At 65.1% G+C, this 19,211-nt stretch overlaps 1 protein-coding gene across 1 annotated transcript; it reads left to right on the plus strand.

Moving 5' to 3' along the window:
- Positions 1 to 465: 465 nt before the first annotated feature.
- On the plus strand, positions 466 to 18,881 carry COL9A2 (collagen type IX alpha 2 chain). Its single transcript, XM_080567194.1, has 33 exons — positions 466 to 621; positions 1,401 to 1,535; positions 3,196 to 3,270; positions 4,021 to 4,056; positions 4,149 to 4,211; positions 5,304 to 5,357; positions 5,605 to 5,640; positions 5,861 to 5,884; positions 6,030 to 6,083; positions 6,390 to 6,443; positions 6,571 to 6,618; positions 6,888 to 6,944; positions 7,235 to 7,288; positions 7,831 to 7,884; positions 8,528 to 8,581; positions 8,735 to 8,788; positions 8,865 to 8,918; positions 9,091 to 9,144; positions 9,378 to 9,431; positions 9,679 to 9,732; positions 9,858 to 9,902; positions 10,043 to 10,096; positions 10,449 to 10,502; positions 10,570 to 10,623; positions 11,149 to 11,220; positions 11,354 to 11,389; positions 11,509 to 11,553; positions 11,703 to 11,735; positions 11,912 to 12,058; positions 12,614 to 12,668; positions 12,775 to 12,963; positions 13,446 to 13,523; positions 13,789 to 18,881. The coding sequence occupies exons 1-33, from the start codon at positions 481 to 483 to the stop codon at positions 13,992 to 13,994; spliced, it is 2,277 nt and encodes a 758-aa protein (XP_080423320.1). The 5' UTR covers positions 466 to 480; the 3' UTR covers positions 13,995 to 18,881.
- The last annotated feature ends 330 nt before the right edge of the window (positions 18,882 to 19,211 follow it).

A 19,211-nucleotide genomic window follows, 5' to 3' on the forward strand; every position in this document is an offset into this window, starting at 1 on the left:
GGGGGTGAGTGGGGGGGGCGGGGGGTGGATGGGGGCGGGGGGCCGGGGGAGAGGGGGCTGGGGGGGGGTTGGGGGGGCTGGGGGATTTGGCTGGGGGTGGGGGGGTGCGGTTGGCTGGGGGAATCGGGGAGCTTAGGGGGGCAGGGAGTGAATGGGGGCGGTTGGTTTGGGGGGGCGGGGGCTTTGGGGGGGGCTGCGGGTTTGGCTGGGGGTGGGGGGGTGCAAGGGAGGTGTGGGGGTGGTTGGCTGGGGGGAGCTGGGGGAGCAGGGGGCCTTGGGGGGGCGTGGGAGCATAGGGGGACGTGGGGGCTTGGGGGCGACTGGGAGGGTGCAGGGAGGGTGGGGGGGGCTGTTTGGCTGGGGGAGCAGGGGGGCTCGGGGGAGCATAGGGGCTTGGGGGGGGTTGACTGGGGGGATCAGGGGGCTTTGGGGGGGTGTGGGGGCTGGGGGAGGTTGGCTGGGGGGGCAGGGGGTGCAGGAATGGCGCTGTGCAGTAATCCGGGGGGGGTGCCTGGGGTCACGCAGGGCTTCCAGGATGACCTTCAGGCGGGCGAGGATCCCATCTGGGTGCCTGGGAAGCGAGGGGCGCAGCCCCCCAGGGGCTCGGTTCGAAGGCACAAGGTCGGGGTGGAAGCGCTCCCCTGCACGCCGACACGGGGGGGGGGCAGCTTCGGCTGCTCCTGGAGGGGCCAGAAGCAGAGACCCCAGCCCCGGTGCCTCACCTGCGCCTCTCCCACCCGACGGGGCTTGGGGCTGCCGAGGGCCCCCGAGCACCCTGCTGGTGAATCAGCCTGCGGCGGTCCTCGCTGCGGAGCCATCGAGCCCTCGAGCCCTCCGTGAGGAGGAGGAGGAGGAGGAGGAGGAGGAAGGCGATCTGGCAGAGATGAATCATCCCCGAACCTCCTGGGGATGGCAGAGCCCGGGGGTGGCTGGCAGTGGGGGGCGGAGGGGGGAGAGCCAGGCGTGGGGATGGGACCCGCCTGGGGGGCAGCACCGTGGCCCCCCATGTGTACCCGAGGGGCTCCTGCCGCCCCGTCCCCTCCCAGCGCTGTGCTGGGGGCTTGCTGGGGACCTGTGGGGCAGCCGCTGTGGTGCATGGGGGCTGAGCCCCACTGGGGGGCTCACATGGCAAAGGGGGGGCCAGGCACACCAGACCCCCTCTGTCCCCCTGGCCCCATCTCCCAGCCCCTGGCCTGCATCAAAGCCCCCTTTGTGCCACCGCTGCCACCCCCCAGCCACCGTCACCGTCCGGCCTGCGCAGCCCAAAATAGCAGCGCGCTCACCTGCGGGGGGGGGCCTGCGCCTGCCCTCGCCCCCCGCTGCTCCATATTAATAAGCCCCTTCCTCCTCCTTCGCCTCCTCCTCTTCCTCCTCCTCCTCCTCCCCGTCCCACCGAGCAGTCCAGCAGCCGCACCGCAGCGCGCCGAAGCCCCCGCCGAAGCCCCCGCCGCTCGGTGCCGGCCGCCCCCGCTATGGCCGGCCGCAGCCTCGGCCTCTGCCTGCTCCTCCACGCCTGCCTCTGCCTGGCCCAGCTCGTGAGTTGTCCCCCCCCGAGCCCCCCGTGCTGCGCTGGGGTGTGGGGGGGTGCCAGGGGACCATCCCCCCGTGCCCCCCGGTGCCGATGCCGGCTGGCAGCACCGCACACCCCTGGGACCTCCAGCCTGGCCCCCGGCACGCCGCCGGCTTCTCCCTCGTGCCCCAGGCGGGACCCCCAGCCCCGTGCCCAAAGCCCCTCCAGCTCCCTGGGACAGGGACGGGGCTGGGCAGCGCGGCTCAGGCTTGGGGACGTGTTAGCAAACCTCTCCGTCGTCCCCTCAGGACAGGAGGGGGGGGGTTCCCCCCAAATTTTAGCTTTGGAGTTGTTGCTTCTGCTTTGCCGGGATGTGCTGCGGAGCCAGGCTGCGGGGGCTCCGGGGGGGCTCAGCCCCTCTGAGGGCTCCGCAGGGGCTGTCTGAGGGGAGAGGGGTGCTGGGGGCCAGGGGGCCGGGGTTCTGGGGGGGCCAAACTTACCCAGAGGCAGGAGAATTAAAATCGGGAAGAAGCCACGGGGCCGCATCCCTCGGCTCCTTGGAGCGGGTGCTGCGGCGGGTGCCTCCGGGGGGCACGGAGCAGAGGAGAGCCCTCACGGCCCCGCAGCGCCAGCAGTCCCCTTTGGAGGTCGGGAGGGGAAGCTTTGGGAAAACCTCCCCGCGGGGCTGCCTGCCTCCATCTGCCCGGGGAGCTCCGGCCAGCAGCAGCTGGGACGCGGGAGCCTCGGGACAAGGGAGCATTTGGAAACGGTTTGGGGAGCACAAAGGTGCCGTTCACCGGGGCTGCCGGGGGCTCGCTCTCACTCCCGGCCCCGACTGCAGGGTTTAATTCCAAGGCGAAGCCAGGGCACCCTCAGTTTTGCCAACGAAGCAGCTCGACCTCCCGTCCTCACACATCTTTTAAAATAAATGAGCCTCGAGGGCTGCGGCAGCCCAGGTGTGCCAGACCCAGCCGCCGCTGATTTTCATCTCCAGGAACGCCAGGGGCTCGGGCTCTGCAACCAGAGCCTCCTCCCCACAGACGCCCCGTTAGGATAACAGAGGTTTCTTTGCGGAGCTGCTCCTGTGAAAAACCTCAAAGCTGGAGGCCAGGCTGCTCGGGGGCTCCCTCGGCGCGGGCTGAATGGCACTTTTGTGAGCCGCCGCGGCGCGACGCCGCGATCGCGCTCACCGCTGGCCGGGCAGCGAGCCAGCGAGCTCACCGTTCCCATTTCGCACCCGGGCTTTGGGCACCTAAAACCCCTTGCGGACATGCTGGTGCCGAGCTTTCACCCCAAGCAGAGGGGAGCCTCTGCAGGCAATGCCACCAACCCCTTGAGCCCCCACTCCCGGCCGGGGCCGGAGCCCTGCTGGCAGCAGGGCAGGAGGAGAGGAAGGGCAGCGATGGGGTCGGGGATGGGGGCGTTGTGCCAGCATGGGGGGGTTTCCCCATTCCCCAGGTGTCTCCGTCCATGCCTTTCCCAGGGGGCACAGGCTGGCACCGACGGGCCCAGGGGGTGACAGGAGTGCCGGTGCCAAGGGGTGCTCACCCGGCCCAGCCCTCCGGAGAAGTGTCCCCGGCGCATGCTGGTGGCGAGTGCCTCACCCCAGGCAGCCCCCGACCCCAAGCATCTCCCGGGGTCCGGCTGCTCCTTCCTGACCCGGCTCCCCTCCCTTTTCCCCTTAGCGAGGGCCACCAGGAGAGCCCGGCCCGCGAGGGCCCCCCGGTCCGCCAGGAGTGCCGGGAGCGGATGGCATTGACGTGAGTGCGGGCGGCGGGGAGCCCGCGCGGGCTGCGGGGGGGGGGGGGGGGCTGCGGCACAAAGGGGACATTGTGCCGGGGCAGAGGCTCGGCGGAGGCAGGGGCTGCGATGCTGACGGGTTCCTGCTCTGCTCTGCTCCAGGGCTGGGGTGCGGGGCCCCCACGGAGCATCCCCGTGGCTCTGGGCAGCGCCGGTGGCAGCGCGAGCTGGCGCTTGGGGACAGCCTGGGGACAGCAGCCTGTAGCCTCCTCGGGAAACGGGGCCTGAAATGCTTTTTTGGGGAGCTTTTGGTCCATGGTGCTCGGGGCAGCCCTGTCTGGGTGGCTCCAGGGATGGGTCCTGCCCAGTGAGGAGGGGGACTGGGGGCAGCAGGACCCCCAGGCCGGGTGCCCAGGGAGCAGCGACGTAGCCGAGGGCTGTGGCAAGTGGCCGTGGCTCCTGGAGCCTCCCTGGGGCTGCGGGGTGGGAGCCTGAACAGAGGGGAGATCTGTGAGCCTCAGAGTGCCCTTTCTGCCTGCCCTCCCCAGGCTCCACCCCGGCCCCGGGTGTTTTTTTAGTGCTATTTATACCCTTCAACCGCACCAAAGCCCTCTCTCTTCTCACCTCCATCCCCATCCTGGCCCCGGGAGCCTTGCACCACCTTTGGGAGGTTCACAGGAGGCACAGAGCTGGTCCTGAGCACCCCGTGCTACGGGGCCCAGCTCTGCGGGGTGACAGACCCCATTTGTAACCTTCCTCCTTTTCCCCAGGGTGACAAAGGCTCGCCCGGAGCCCCCGGCTCTCCGGTGAGTACCCGTGTCCCTCCGAGCCCTCCGGTTGTCTCGCCCCTCCTGGAGGAGCCCTTTCTAATTTGCACCATGGCCATTTTCTTCTCAAGGGTGCCAAGGGGGAGCCCGGAGCCCCCGGTCCAGACGGGCCCCCAGGGAAGCCGGGCATCGACGTGAGTACCGAGCCCTCGTCCCACGGCGCCGCGGCGCAGCAAATGTCTGGGGCCCCGCGGGGAGCTGCAGGCTGGGGGTGCTGAGTGTGGGGGTGCTGGGGGCGATCTGCTGGCCAGGACCGGGGCTGGCTCCTCTCAGACAACCCGTGGAGAAGCCTCGTGCAGCTTAAAGCCCTGGCACCCTTTCCTGCGGAGCACAGAGAGGCTCCAGGACACGTTTCCTCGTCCTCATCCACAGCGCCTGCCCCGAGCCCTGCCTCGGCTCGTTTCCTCCAGCACAAACCCAGAGCAGCCTCGCGGCTCCGCTGGAGCCACCCCGGTGGCACCCCCATGTCCCCATTGTCCCCTTCCCGGCAGAATTGGGGCTGTCACAGCCGGGGGAGAGGGGCTGGAGCCTCATCCCTGCTGTGGGGTACGCGGGGTGCGCGATGGGTTTGGTGCCTCCCTCCCAAGTGCGGCACTGAGCGCATCCACATCTGTGAGCATCAGACCTTCACCTGCTTATCAGTAGGAAACCCAAACTCTTTTGTGTCTCTGGACGTCAATTCGTAAACCTTTTGGGGTTTATTTATTCCTCAGTAACAAATAAGGATGACAAAGTCACTGCAGGCATGCGTTATTCACCCAGGTTAACCCGCCCTGCAAAACGATTTCAGCTCAGGCTCACCCTGCCCCATCCCCGCCTGCTCTGCGCCGTGCAGAATCAGCCCGGGCAACAGGGGTAGCTCAAGCCATCAGCTGGGGGGATGAAACCCTTCTCATCGAGCTGGGGCAGCTCTCAGGATGCTGAGCAAGGGATGGGGCAGGTCAGGATTTGTCCCCGCTCTGCCTGCTGGGACCGGGGCTAACGCAGCTGGGGGCTCAGAGCATCACCGCGATGCTGCCCCAGCTCTGCTGTGCCACCCGGCTTCGTCACAGGCACCAGCCCCAATTTGTTTTGGGACGTGTTCATAACAAAGAGAAATCCCCACCCTCGCTGATCCCCCGCCATGGGAGCAGCCGCAGCAAAAACGCGGGACGCTGGAGAAGGACTCGGGGAGGGAGGGGACGGCGGGCGCAGTGGCAGTGACCTCCTGCTCTCTCCTCTTTTAGGGCCTCACGGGAGCAAAAGGGGAGCCCGGGCCCATGGGGGGGCCAGGACTGAAGGTAAGGGCAGGGACCATCACCCCGGGGCCCCCACCTGCCCCTCCTGCAGCGAGCGGGGCCCTGGCCAGGCTGGGGCCGTCCCAGCGCCGTGGAGGGGACGCGCAGGTGCAGGACCGGGGCGATGGAACTGGTCAGCGCTGGGGCATGGGGACAGGGTGCTGGGGGGGGGATTTTAGCAGTTGCCACAGCAGCAGCAGGGCTTGGCAGGGTGGGCCAGACCCTCACGTCTTCCCTTCTGTCCTGGCAGGGCCAGCCCGGACTCCCAGGGCCACCCGGACTCCCCGTGAGTATCCGCCTCTCCCCGGGCACCGGCACCGTGCGTGATACACCCGCTCCTGGCTCCAGCACCTACAAACGGGGCTGGAACAGAGCGGGGACAAAGCCCTGACCACCCCCCAATGCATCCTTGGGGGTGGCATGGGCATCGCCCCGCACGGAGCAGGGATGCTGTTGGGTTTGGGGGGGCAGGAGATTTTGGCTCACCGTGTCTCTTCTTGTTGCAGGGCCCCTCGCTGCCAGGACCGCCCGTAAGTGCTGTGCTTGGGTTGGGGTGGTCGGCCAGGCCCCCGGCTTGGGGGGGTGCTGCCAGAGCTCAGATCTCAGCACTGCCAAAGGGGGGGGGTCTCGGGGCTCGCCCTCCCCCACTCGCTGAATGTCTCTCTTCTCCTTAAGGGGCTTCCGGGCCAGGTTGGACTCCCCGGGGAGATCGGAGCGCTGGGACCCAAGGTGAGGGGGCTGGAGGGAGCGCAGGGCAGGAGCCCTCCCTAAACCCATCTCAGCACTTTGGGGCACCTGGGGCAAACGTGGGAGACCCCATCATGTGTGTGAGCATCCCCTACAGCGGGGACGGACTCAGCACCTGCAGCCAGGTCCCCCTGCACCATCAGTCCCCCAGTTCACGGCCAGGGATGCCCCCGTTCCCAGTGTGACGGCCGGGGTCCCTGGCGCTTCGTCGCCCCTCTCCCTGCCAGCTCTGGCAGTACCTGCTGCCCACCCAGGCCTAAATCCCCTCTCCTTGGGGTTCTTTCCTAGGGTGACCCAGGACCCGACGGCCCGCGGGGTCCCCCAGGCCCTCCAGGGAAACCCGTGAGTATCCACGCGGGCGCTGCTCCAGCCTGTGCTGCAGCTCGGTGGGCACACTCCTCCCCCCCGGGTGCCACATTTACCCCACGATGTCTGCTCCCACGGGCGCTGATGGTCTCCTTCCCCGCAGGGCCCCCCGGGACACATCCAAGGACTGGAGGGCAGCGCTGATTTCTTGGTGAGAGCTGCCATTACCTCGCCCCTTCAACGGGCTTTTACGGCTTACCAGCAGCTGGGAGAGCATACGCTGCATGGGCCCAAAATGCATCAGTAATTTGGTGACTGGGGCGGGGGGGGGGAGCAGGGTCCCAAAACGCAGTGATGCTGCGAGCGGCGGGTTCCTGCATCTCCTGGCCTCGACCTTACACACGTGAGCTTGTCCTTTGCGCAGCAGTGCCTGGGCACGGCTCTTCCACAGCCCAACACGTGCTTGTTCTTCCCCCCCAGTGCCCGACCAGCTGCCCGCCGGGTCCCAAGGGCCCCCAAGGACTGCAGGGACTGAAGGTGAGGAAGCCCCGGAGCCAGCGGGGTGCAACCAGGGACCGTCCCTGCCGTTGCTGTGGAGGCTGGCTGAAGGATTGAAGGGATCTTCCTCGGTCCGGAGGCGCAGGCAGCCCCAGGCCGCCCAGCAGCGGGGCGATGCGCACGCACGGAGCCGGCCGTGGGGTGCTGAGCCCTGGTGCATTGCTGCCAGCCGGCACCTGGGGGGGACGTGGTGGGCAGGGTGGCTCCGGGGGGAGCAGGGCTGCTGCCCTGCTCGGGGGAGCTCACCTCCTCCTCCTCCTCTCCCTTAGGGACACAGAGGCCGTCCCGGTGCCCTGGGAGAGCCTGGCCAGCAGGGCAGGCAGGTGAGTGGGGCTGAGCCAGTCCCCAGGGGCATCCCAGCAGGGACAGGGGTGGGAGGCTCGGGGAGCTGGGGCTGAGGGCAAGGGGCAGCGGGGAGAGAAAGGGGGAAGGCGGGGAAGAGGTCATTAGGAGAGGAGGGAGATGAGGGCTGGGAGGAGGAGGAGGGCGGGGGGTGATCTTCCCATGGAGGATGGGGCTCTGTGCTCTCTGGGGAACCTGGTTCCATCCCATCCCAATCCTGATCCCCATCCCATCCCATCCCATCCCCATCCCCATCCCCATCCCCATCCCCATCCCCATCTCCATCCCCATCTCCATCCCACCCCATCCCATCCCCATCCCCATCCCCATCCCATCCCATCCCATCCCATCCCATCCCATCCCCATCCCATCCCCATCCCATCCCCATCCCCATCTCCATCCCATCCCATCCCATCCCATCCCGTCCCCATCCCCATCCCCTGCCAGGTCCCAAGGGAGGGGTCCCAGCTCCCCCGGGTGTTTCCCCCTGGCGCTCACCTCTCTTCTCCCCATCCCTCCCCAGGGCCCCAAGGGTGACGTCGGCGTCTCCGGAGAGCAAGGCATCCCAGGCCCTCCAGTACCGTATTTATTTCTCTTTGCTGCTCTTCTCCCGGGGTGCTCGGGGCCGAGCAGGGGCTGGGGGCGGCTGGTTCGTGCCCCCAGACTCGGGGCACGTGGTGTCGGTGTGTCCCTGCACCAACCCCTGGGACCAGGGGCGAGCCATCGTCCCCTCCGCCTCCCTCCTCCCGGCGGTGGAGCTGCCAGTGCCGGGGTGTCACGATGACTGACTGGGTGACCTGGGACAAATCCCTCGTTCCCGCTGAGCCCCCCCCATCCCAGCCGAACCGGGGCTGCGGTGCCCAGCTCGCTGCTGGGACGCGGGGATTAAGCCGCGTGAGCCCGCTGAGCGCTTTGAAGATGCAGAGCAATTACCGGGCTGAGCCCTCCGGAGCAGCAAAGGGCAAACCTGCTTTGAAGCCCCGAGCTTTGCCGGGGGAAGCAGCCCCAGTTTGGGGCCGTTGCTGTTATTGGAGCGACAGCCGGAAAGGGGCCTGCTGGGCTCCGGCGGAATTAGGGCGAAAACGCCTCGCGTTTGGCAAAAGTGGCTGATTTCCTGCGTCGGATTCTGCTTTAATTGTGGCTCCCCCCGGGTGCTGCTGGCTGGTACCTGGGCAGCTTCCAGCTGAGCCTGGCTTTTTTTTTTTTTTTCCTCCCCCCAGGGACCACAGGGCCAGAGGGGCTACCCGGGGATGGCAGGACCCAAGGGCGAGACGGTAAGCGCCGGGGGGAGGCAGGGCAGGGGCGGGCTGGGGGCTGCTTGCCAGGAGCATCACCAACACGGGTGATGGGGGTCTCACTAATGGGGTCGGAGCTCATGGGGTCGGAGCTGGGCTGGGAGGAATCCCCCCTCCGTGCTCTCTTTGCAGGGTCCTGCCGGCTACAAGGGGATGGTGGGGACCGTCGGCGCGGCCGGGCGGCCGGTGAGTGCCCTCCCTTCACCCTGGGTTCTGGGTGGCCCTGCTCTTCCCCGCTCAGACCTTTCTTTCTCCCCTGCAGGGCAGGGAAGGCCCTAGGGGACCTCCAGGGGAGCCGGGCGAGAAGGGAGAGCTGGTAGGTAACCCACAGTGCATGGGCAATGCGAGCAGCCCCTTTTCTCCAGCCTGGCACCGCTCCCTGGTGTGGAGAGGGGCTCTCTGGGCACCCCCTCCCTCTCCGTGCCCATCAGCCCCATCCCCTGCGCTGAGGGCGCTGCAGAAATCCCCCCTGCTCTCTCCCACTGCAGGGTGGCCGCGGCATCAGGGGCCCCCAAGGAGACATCGGCCCCAAGGGGGAGAATGTGAGTACGTTTGGCAGTGCCCTGAGCCCTGCGCGAGGAGCAGCCCCTCTGTGTCCCCTCTGTCCCCTCGGGGCCACCTCGTGTCCTCGCACCCTGGCTCGGAGCAGGGCTGTGAGCCTGCAGAAGCACCTGGCTGCTCCGGGGGCACGCGGGGCTGCTGGGCTCCTTCCCCTTCCCCTCCTTTCCCGGCCCCTTGGAGGTGTCAGACCGAGCTTTCCGTCCCCTTTTCGCAGGGTCTCCCGGGCATCGATGGCAAGGACGGCACCCCGGGCATCCCCGGCGTGAAGGTGAGGGGCTGCGGGGGGCTGCTGGGCACTGCGGAACCAGCACCCGCTGCTCCTCGTCCCAGCATGTAAATACTGGGAACAACGGGGACGGCGGGTGGCACAGGCTCCTGGCCCTTGGTGGGGCATGTCCCCACCTGGCAGCGTGGCCGTCCCCATGAGATCAAGGACCACACTCCCCTTCTCCCACCACGGTGACCCCATTTCTGCCGCGTTCCCTGCTCCGGTGACATCCTCTTCCTCCCCGCAGGGCAGCGCAGGACAGCCCGGCCGCCCGGGGCCTCCGGGACACCGGGGACAGGCTGTGAGTAGGGGAGCCCCCGGTGGGTGCTGGGCGCAGGGCCAGCACCCTGCGGGGATGTCACCCCCCGGGACGGGGTGGTGCCCCCTGCCCGGGGCGTGGGGTCTGATCCCGCTGTGTTTCTGCAGGGCTTGCCGGGCCAGCCGGGAAGCAAAGGTGGCCCAGGAGATAAGGTGGGCGTGGGGCTGAGCCCGCAGCCTCGTCCCCCTCCTGTGCCCCCCTCCCCATTTGCAGCACGTCCCACGTCCCGCTCCCCTCCTGCAGCCCTGGGGGGAGCAGGGACCCGTCCCTGAGTGCCTCTGTCTGTTCTCAGGGTGAAGTGGGTGCTCGGGGCCAGCCAGGCATCACCGGCGCCCCGGGGCAGTTGGTGAGTAGAGACCCAAACGAGCCTCCCCAGCAGCTCGGGGCTGCGCTTTCCCCTCCGTTTGCTGTCACAAACCCCTCCGGAGCCCACGGGATGCGGCTCAGCACCTTCATTACACTCCCTGGGGCTCCAGCCCTGGCTTGAACCCCTCCGTGGCCACACACTGCAGCCAGCAGCCGCCCTTCCAAGGCTGCATGGCACCAGGACGGGGCCACGCGTCCCCTGCAGCATCCCCTGCGAAGGACGAAGGGCTCGCAATGGCACCCGCCTGCAGCAGGGGCAGCACCAGCAGTCCTTGCGCTACCCCTGCCCCTCGCAGCACTGACCCCCTGCTCCGGCTGTTTTTCCTCCTTAGGGCGAGCCCGGCCCCCGGGGCGAGCAGGGACCGCAGGGCGTCCCCGGGCTGAAGGTGAGTGGGGGGCACGGGGGGGCTGCGGCCGTGCCGGGCACTGCCCCTGACTTTGTTCTCTTTGCAGGGTGACCGGGGCGAGCGCGGCCTCGTGGGTGCCCCCGGCGAGCAGGGCAGAGCGGTGAGCACACGGGGGGGACACGGGTGCAGGGGGGGGGACGGCTCGGGGCAAGGCTGGAGCCACTGCTTTGATCGCAGCGGGGTGAGGGATTAGCCAGCAGGGCGAATAGTGCTGGGATTAGCAGCCCCCGGGGGGGGCAGGAATTTCATCCCTGCCCTGCCAGAGTGGGGCAGCCGACGGGGTGAGTGCTTGGCCCATTTTGGGGGCTTTCCCAGGGTGGAAAACGGCCCCAAAGTGAGCTTTGTCCTTATGGGGCCAGAGCCCCTTCCCTGCAGAACCCCCCCCCAGCTCACGAAAGTGGAGCGGGGGCTTTGTCCTCCTCCCATCCTGCCCTGTGTCCCCGCAGCTGTGGGATTTGGGTCGGGTCAGGGTGGTGGAGCCGTGGGAAGGGTCAGAGCTGCCCGTCTCGGTGCAGCACCCTGCAGCCCGTCGCTCTGCAGACGATGCTCGGCTGGGGGCAGAGGACGTTCCCCAAGGCTTCTGCCGTTCACTTTCCTCTTTTCCTTCTCTTACCTCGATTTCCAGGGGCCCAAGGGTGAGCAGGGTCCGCCAGGAATCCCAGGACCCCAAGGCTTGCCAGGAGTCAAAGGAGACAAGGTGACAGCTGCAGGGCTCGCTGCAGCGCAGGGGTTCGGGGCTGGGGGGAGGCACGGGGGGAGCTTTTAGCAGACACCTGGTGCTCGTGGGACGCACCCGCTCCTTGGCTGACCCCCTTCCCTCCTTTCTCCAGGGCTCCCCAGGGAAAACTGGGCCCAAAGGTGGCATCGTGAGTATCCCCCTGCGAGCCTTTGCGTGGAGGAGCAGCAGCTCTAACGCAGTGGGATGGGGGGCGGGGTGGGATTCAGCGCTGGTGGGGGTTTCACAGCTTTTTTGTCTTTGCTTTAGGGAGACCCCGGTGTTCACGGCCTCGCGGGGGTGAAGGGCGAGAAGGTAGGGCCCTGGGGACAGGGGTGACCCTGGGGGACATTCCTGGGGGGCATGGGGTCAGCTCTTGAGGGGGGGGGAGGTGCATGTGCCTCCCCCAGAGCACTGCTAAATGTATGCTGCTTCCCCATCGCATTTCTTGTGTCTGTCCCCAGGGCGAATCGGGCGAGCCGGGGCCGAAGGGGCAGGTGAGTGACCGGCTGCTGGGGGCGAGCAGAGCCCTGCACCACGGTGCTGAGCAGCTCCGTGGGACCCTCAGCTGGAGGCGATCGCCCTCCGTGGAGCTGGATGTGACCCTTAGCCCCGCGCATGCTCGGTGTGGGGCTGAGCTCACCATCCCTGACACTGCTCCATCCCCCCGCAGCAAGGCGTCCAGGGCGAGCTCGGCTTCCCCGGCCCCTCGGGGGACGCGGGCGCACCCGGCGTGCGAGGCTACCCGGGCCCCCCCGGCCCGCGAGGACTCGTCGGGGAGCGCGGCGTGCCGGGGATGCCCGGCCAGAGGGGCGTAGCGGTGAGTAGCCCAAAATCCCCCGGCCACCCTGCACCTCCCATGCCCACCCAGGCGGTGATCCGAGGGCATCACCAGCGTCTCGGTTGTTATCTGACCTTCCCTTATCGACTCCTTCCTCCAGACAGCTGGAGCTGAGCTGATTATGTCAGAATAAGCCCCGCGTTGCAGCTCGCCAGGAGGGCTGAGCTGGACTCAGGAGCCCACCTTTCCAGAAAAGAGGAGCTCAGCTCTTTTTTTCTCCCTGTACATAGCAAAGGCGGTGGATTTAGGTCCAATGTGCACCCTTGCATGTATCCTTTGTTTCCCAGAACAGAATTTTTCCAACATAAGCTTGATTTTAGAGTTGCAGAATAGGGCAAGCAGGTTGTAGGGCTGGCACAGCACGAGCTGAGGCTGGAGCACCTGTACTGGGACTGAACGGGGAACAAAGAAGGGCTGGGAAGGGGACGAGGGTGCAGGGAGGTGCTTTGGGCTGGGGGAGCAGGACAGGGCCAGCTCTGGGGAAGGAAGGTGTGATGCCCCCTCATGGTGCATCCCTCCTCTTGCTGCCTGCAGGGCCGGGACGCCGGGGACCAGCACATCGTCGACGTGGTGCTGAAGATGCTGCAAGGTGAGGGGGCGAGTGGCACCCAGTGCATGCACACCCCATGAGCAGGACCCCACCGGCTGGGCTGCTGCCACGTCCCGTCCCACACCAGCCCCTCTCTGCCCTACAGAGCAGCTGGCGGAGGTGGCCGTGAGCGCCAAGAGAGCTGCCCTGGGGGGAGCCGGTGCCATGGGCCCCCCCGGACCTCCTGGGCCCCCAGGCCCACCTGGGGAGCAAGGCCCACATGGACCCATGGGACCTCGAGGTGTCCCCGGCATCCTGGGGGCCGCCGGGCAGATCGGCAACATCGGACCCAAAGGTAGGCGGTGGGTGGCAGGGGGCTCGGGGATGGGGAGCGGAGGGATGGTGTGGCTGGGCCTCTGTCGGGGTAAAAAACAAAGGAGGTTCTGAAATAATCAGACCTGCCCAAAGAGGGCAGGCTCATCCACCTGCTGAGTTCTTTGGATTGGGGTTTTCAGTGATGTGAAAGCTTGCAGCTGTCTGGGGATGCATTTTCCCATCCCCACCCCAATTCTGACAGGCACCATAGCTGCAGAATAAAGCTCAGTATTTTCTCTTTGCATCCCCAAAACAAAGCCGTACTCACCTCCATGCCGTGCCGGGCAGCCTGCAGCAACAATGGGACACAGAAATGTCCCTTGGGGCTGACCCTGCCTCCCACTCCCATATTTCCCCACCCACCCATACTGAGCCCCCCCCCACCCGACAGACCCCCTCCAGCATCTCCACAGTTCCCGTTGCAGCTCTGGCCTTCCTTTCCCTCTTTTTTCCCCCCCACAGGAAAGCGTGGAGAGAAAGGTGAGCGGGGAGACATCGGCCGCGGACACCCAGGGATGCCGGGCCCCCCAGGGATCCCAGGTAAGCCCCCGTGGGCACATGGAGCAGCAGCGAGTCCCTTGCTGGGCATGGCAGCCCCAGTCCCAAGCAGTGGATAAAACCAGTTGCTTCCGTCCCATGCCTGCAAACTTGGGCAGATTCATCCCACAAATCTCTGAGTTGTAGCACCCCTTCCTGCCCCGCGGCACTGCCAGCTCTGGGGACAGCAGGTCCCATGCTCTGCTCCACCAAAGGCGCTGGGAGCCGGAGCTGAGCACCCCAACTCACGGCCACGCTCCCCTCGCAGGTCTCCCCGGCATCCCCGGCCACGCGCTGGATGGCAAGGACGGGGAGCGGGGCCCTCCAGGAGCCCCGGGGGATGCTGGCCGCCCGGGTTTACCTGGCCCCACGGGGCTACCGGGCTTCTGCGAGCCGGCCGCCTGCCTCGGAGCCTCCGCATACGCCTCGGCGCGCCTGACAGAGCCGGGTGCTGTCAAGGGACCCCTGTACTGAGGGCACCGCCGGAGCAAGGGACCAAAAACTGCAAACCCATAGGAAGTCACCTCTGCGCCATCCCGGCCCCGAGGGCTGCACAAACTGGGGAGCGCCTGGGAGGGAGGGTGCAGGGTCGGGGGGACCCAGTGGGGGCAGACCCCCCCCCCCAGCTGGTATCAACCCCCCTCCCAGCAGCTCGGGTTGGGGTGAAGAACAAAGGGACGTCGCCCCCGTGCCTGTCCTTGGTGCTGGGGCTCACCACCAGCCCCTCTGCCCCTCCCTGTGCCCATCCCAAAGAAATAAATTGACTTTTATACAAACCCTCTTGCTCTGGTATGTCCTGTTTGGGGCTGGAGGGGAGGGGTTGGTGCTGATTCCCTTGTCTTCCTTTTTTTTTTTTAAAAAAAATAAAAAAAACAAATTGTGGTTTGACTATTTAAGATGTGCCAGAGCCAGCCTTGTTCACTGCCAGGCTCACGCAGCTGTAAATCTTTGTAAAATAGGATTATTTTATAACTATGAATAGAAAATCGCCAACTTTTTAAGAACTGGACAATAAAAACGAGATGGATTGTTAATGAACTGAGACAATGCGTTGATTTCCTTGAATCAAAACAAGTCTGTGCTGGGTGTGTGTGGGGGGACATGGTGTGAGGCTTGCAGCTAGCTTTTCTGTCTTTTCAGGGCTCTTTTGTGGGCATCTCCATTGCTTTTTCCCTTCCCTGGGGACAATTTCAGCCTCTCAATCAGTTTCTTAAGTGAGGGCTGCTCCTTTTTCCCCTCTTGCACCTCTGCAGACGTGCACAGCGATTTGTCCCCCTCGAGCGCTTGTGATCAGCGGCTCCGTGGGGCTGAGCAAAGTCACCAGGAATGGGTCAGGCACCTTCAAACGGCACCAAGCCCTTCCCAGTCCCCTCGCAATCAAGCGGGCCAGAGCGCCATTAGCGGCGCCGGGGAGGGCATCGATCCCCTAATAGCTAAAGAGGAGCCCGCAGCTCTCACCAGATCTGCAGGTGTCTCTCTCATTATTGCCATCGACAGCAGAAAGGATTAAAGCCGTGCAGCGGGAGCAACGGGGCTTCGCTTTGTAAGCTAAATAAAAATCAATTTTTGTTTATTAGCAGAGCATGTTCGGCTTGGCGGGGGAACAAACCCCAGGGAACGGCGTCGAGCGCGCCGGGTGCCGCAGTCCCGCGGGGCATCATCACAGCACCGCGGGCAAACAGGGCCGTGGCTCAGCCCCAGGTGGGTGCACGTCCCCTGGGGGGGCTGATTTGGGATTTTGGCAGGCAGCAGCTCCAAACCCAGGCAGAGCCAGTGCCGTGTGCTCTCCATCCCCATACGCACCTGGCCCTACAGCAGGGTGTTTCCCATACGGCTCCTGCCTGGCCCCACGGCCCCGCACCCTCAGCAGCGCCCCGTGCTCGCTTTCCACTTCAGCCACCTTCCCTGGGCCCTTTGCAAACCGCTGCCTCGTCACTTACCGTGCAATCAGCTCACTTTAAGGGGACTTTTTTTTTTTAAATTGGAAGGGAATTGCAAATGTTTCATTTGCAAGTCGGAATTTAATCAAGAAATTAAGGCAGCTGCGTTTCAACGAGGGGCCAGACTCCGGCTGCTTCCAAACGCGCTCCGAATCTGCCTCTTCATCAGAGCCCTCACAAATACTCACCCAACAACTACCGGACTGAGCGCGGGTGTGGAGCTGGGAGACGGAAAATGGCTGTGGAAACCAAGCAGCCGCAGAGCCTCCAGCCCCAAACCATCCCCGACCGGCCCCCTCGGGCTCCCCTCCCCGCTTCGGGACGGCCCCGGGGAGCCTCCCCCCGGGGTGACCGAGCCCCCTGGGGGGGCCACCCGGGCTCGGGAGGGCTCCAGCGGAGCGGCACAGCCCGGCCCCGGGCCGCCAGAGGGAGCCGCCTGCCCGCCGAACGCCCCGGCCGCGGCTCGGCCCGGGGGGGGTCGGGGCTCGGCCCCCTCCGGGGGGCTGCGGGAGGCTGGGGGGGGGCTGCTGCACCCCCGGGGGTCGTCGCCGAGACGGGGCTGGGGCGGAGCAGGGAGGTGGATGCAGTCCGCTCGCCGTCTGCGGTCATTCGAGCATCAGGCGCGGAGTTTGTGGCAGCTTGCTTCGGAGCAGAAGCAAGCTGGATCTTGCGCTGGATCTCTTAAAATGATCGCCGGGGCTCCAAAAGCTGCTCCCGAGCTTGTAGGTGCAGCTCCAGAGACGTGAAGGCGTGGGGCTCGTGGTGCGATTTGGCTTCAGGCTCGCCCAGTTCGCCTCCCAGAGCCGGCACCCCGGGGTGAAGCTGCTCCAGCCTCCTTCAAACCCAGCAGAAAGCAGTGGCCCGAGGGAGAAAGCCCTGGTTCGAGCACCCGGACCCTTCAGCACCACCCAGGGAGAGGTTCTACCCACTGCAGGTATTTGCTGAGCTGGAAGGAAGCTGCTTTGGACAGCAGGGATGAAGCAGAAGGACTCAAGGCAGGTCCCTGCAGGGCCACACCAGCCCTCCTGCAAAGCTGCAGCTTTCCTGCTCGTCCCCTCTCCTTTAAAAGGAACGGAAAGCCTGATTTCTGGAGTAATCCAGGGGCCTCTGATTGCTGCCATTCAAAGCTGACAAGGACGGCAGCGGGTGGCTGCAGCTTGCATTCGTCCACCTGCACCCCTCACACCTGGGTGCGCTGCTGCTGCTCGCAGGAGGCAGGGGAGCAGCTCCCGGCCCTTCCCAGAGCCCTGCGCGCACCAGGGGAAGAGAAATCCCCAGCACCCAGAGGCACAGGCCTCACCTCCCAGCCCAGGGACGTTCCTGCAGCACTGGGCCACCCCGTGTGCCCGCGGCGAGGGGCAGTGCTGCCACCTGAATGAATCAGGGTGATGAGATAAAAGTTTCCCTGCGCAAGCCGATGCATTGATTAGCCCAAATTGCCTCCCTCACCCTCGGGGAGGTAGAGACGAGCTAATCACCGTTTGTTCTCTCTCGACAGATGATTAACCACAAATTAGAATATTAAATAGAGGACTTTGGGTACATAAATTAACAGCTGAGAACTAAGTTAATTATTGGAGGAGCCATAAAAGTGCTTATTTTTATTCTCAGGTTACTCTTTGATCCCCCCCTCTCCTCCCCTTAAAAAAAGGGAGCTGTTTTTTGCTGGCTGTGCTGTGTCGCCAGAAGCATTGTGCACGGCTGGAACAGCAGGGACATGGGCTCAGCAAGCCCTGTGCCCCACAGCAGCACACATGGGGTTTTGGAAATAAACCTTCCTGCAGGGAGCCAGCCCCATCCCACCGCCTGCTGTGCTGTGGGCAGGGACAAGCAAGTGCCTGATGCGCACACAGGTGGCCAGAGCTGGTCCTGCTTCTCCAAGGAAAGGCCAGAATTTGGAAACTGGCTCTACCCAAAAATTGACCGGACTCTTCCAAGACCAAGAAAGAGCTGATATGGTGTCTCAGGGAATTACCTTTGTTAATAACCCTTTCAGTTAAATATAATGGTGAGCCTGGTTGGTATAACGAGGCTGGAAAAACCTTATTAGAGACCCAGTTAGAGGTGTGCGGGTGAGCACGCCAGAGCAGGGCTGGCAGAGGGAAAGTCAGGCTGGGCGAGGTGCAGGGTGCTCAGGGCGAGCTCCTGCCCCAGCTCAGCACCCATCCCAGAGCAGTTTGGTGGCAGCACTCCCCAGGATGTGGTCCCATGGCCCCTGAACCCTTGCAGGGTTTTGGGGAGAGCAGCCCCCACCTCTCCAGTCTCAGCTCATGGTGCCAACCCTGGCGGAGCAGCAGCGGCCCCAAGGGTGCTCAGCTCCTGCAGGAGGGGGTCCGAAGGCTGCTCTGCCACATGGCAGAGGGGAAGGGACGTGCTGACAAAAGGCCGATTTAATTACTAGAATTGTTCTGATTACAGCCTGCAAACACTGTTATCTTGTAATTATTGCCAAGAACATGCCATTAGTACATGATTAAACACAACGTCTTGTGGACTGCTAGCTGATTGTCTGATGCCTTATGAACTTAATTGCTTCGCACTGGTGGAAAGCGACCAGAAGGATGGAGCCTGGCGGGGGCTGGAGCCACTGGACACCCCCAAAAAGCAGGGCCCTCAGCTCCCATCCCAAAGCCAGGCTGCTCAGAGTGCCCACAGACATGCTCAGGACCCCAGCCAAAGGGGGAGCAGGGTCAGGATCAGTGCCTCGCTCCTCTCCTTGCTCTGTCAGACGCCACCTGCACTAAATTCATCACCATCGGCTCGCAAGCAGAGGGCACCAGCTTCCTCGCAGCATCTCCCTTCAGCAGAGAGGAAAAACCCAAATATATCTGGTGGCACAGGGTGCCTGGGAGGGCACCGCACCATGGGGCTGCGGCCAAGGGCACCAGGTCCCAGCAGGATGAGCCCCGTGCTCAGCAGCTGAGGGTCCTGCCCATGCCCCCGGCTGCCCTTGCTCACAGCACAGTGCTGCAGGGAGCTTGGTCTCCTTCCAGGAAAAACCCAGCAACTTTCTGCCTCAGGGTCCCCTCGGCACCTCTCACACACTGTCACCCTGCCCGGCTGACAAGGACACACAAACTAATCCTGACATCTCATTAGCAGGATTAATTCTTGACCTCGTTCTCCTCTCGGAGGAGAAATCAGAACTTCTCAGTGTCACGGCACAGAGCCCTGCTCCTCCAGCCGGGGCTGAGCAACCAGCCGAGGCCAAGCAAGCAGGCTCCTGGCCCTCCCTCCCCATCCCTCCTGCTCAGGTGGCCTTGGCAGGTCGCAGCCCTTCCCCACCTCCCCTTACCCCACCCTTCAGTACCTGCTCCTCCCCAGAGGACCGTGTCTCCCTGCAGCCACCGCATCCCAGGCCCAGGCTTGCACAGCTTTTAAACAGAAATACTGGGGGGGTTCCTTGGTGCAGGCTCCATCAGCTGGCTGCTTTCCCCCCAAAAGCTGAGGCTGCCCGGCCAGGCGCATTTATACCAGAGCAGCCCTGGGTGGGTGGGGAGGGGAGCATCCACCCGGGCAGGTGCCACAGGGGAGCCGTCAGCCCCATAATTGCTTTCAGGCTGGGCTGTTCCCTGCTTGCTTTCTAAAAACCCCACAGCCTGCCTGGTGTGGGGAACAACCACTGTTCCCCCTCGTTCACCCCAGCTGCTGTTTGATGCTGGTGTTTTCCCCATCCTCTCCCTGCAGCACTGGTGTTACACGGATTTACCGCCCTGCATGTGTTGCATGACATAAATAAGCTCCACGTGCC

The sequence above is a fragment of the Anser brachyrhynchus genome, assembly GCF_964034855.1.
Source record: "Anser brachyrhynchus genome assembly, chromosome: 24".
Lineage (NCBI taxonomy): Eukaryota > Metazoa > Chordata > Aves > Anseriformes > Anatidae > Anser > Anser brachyrhynchus.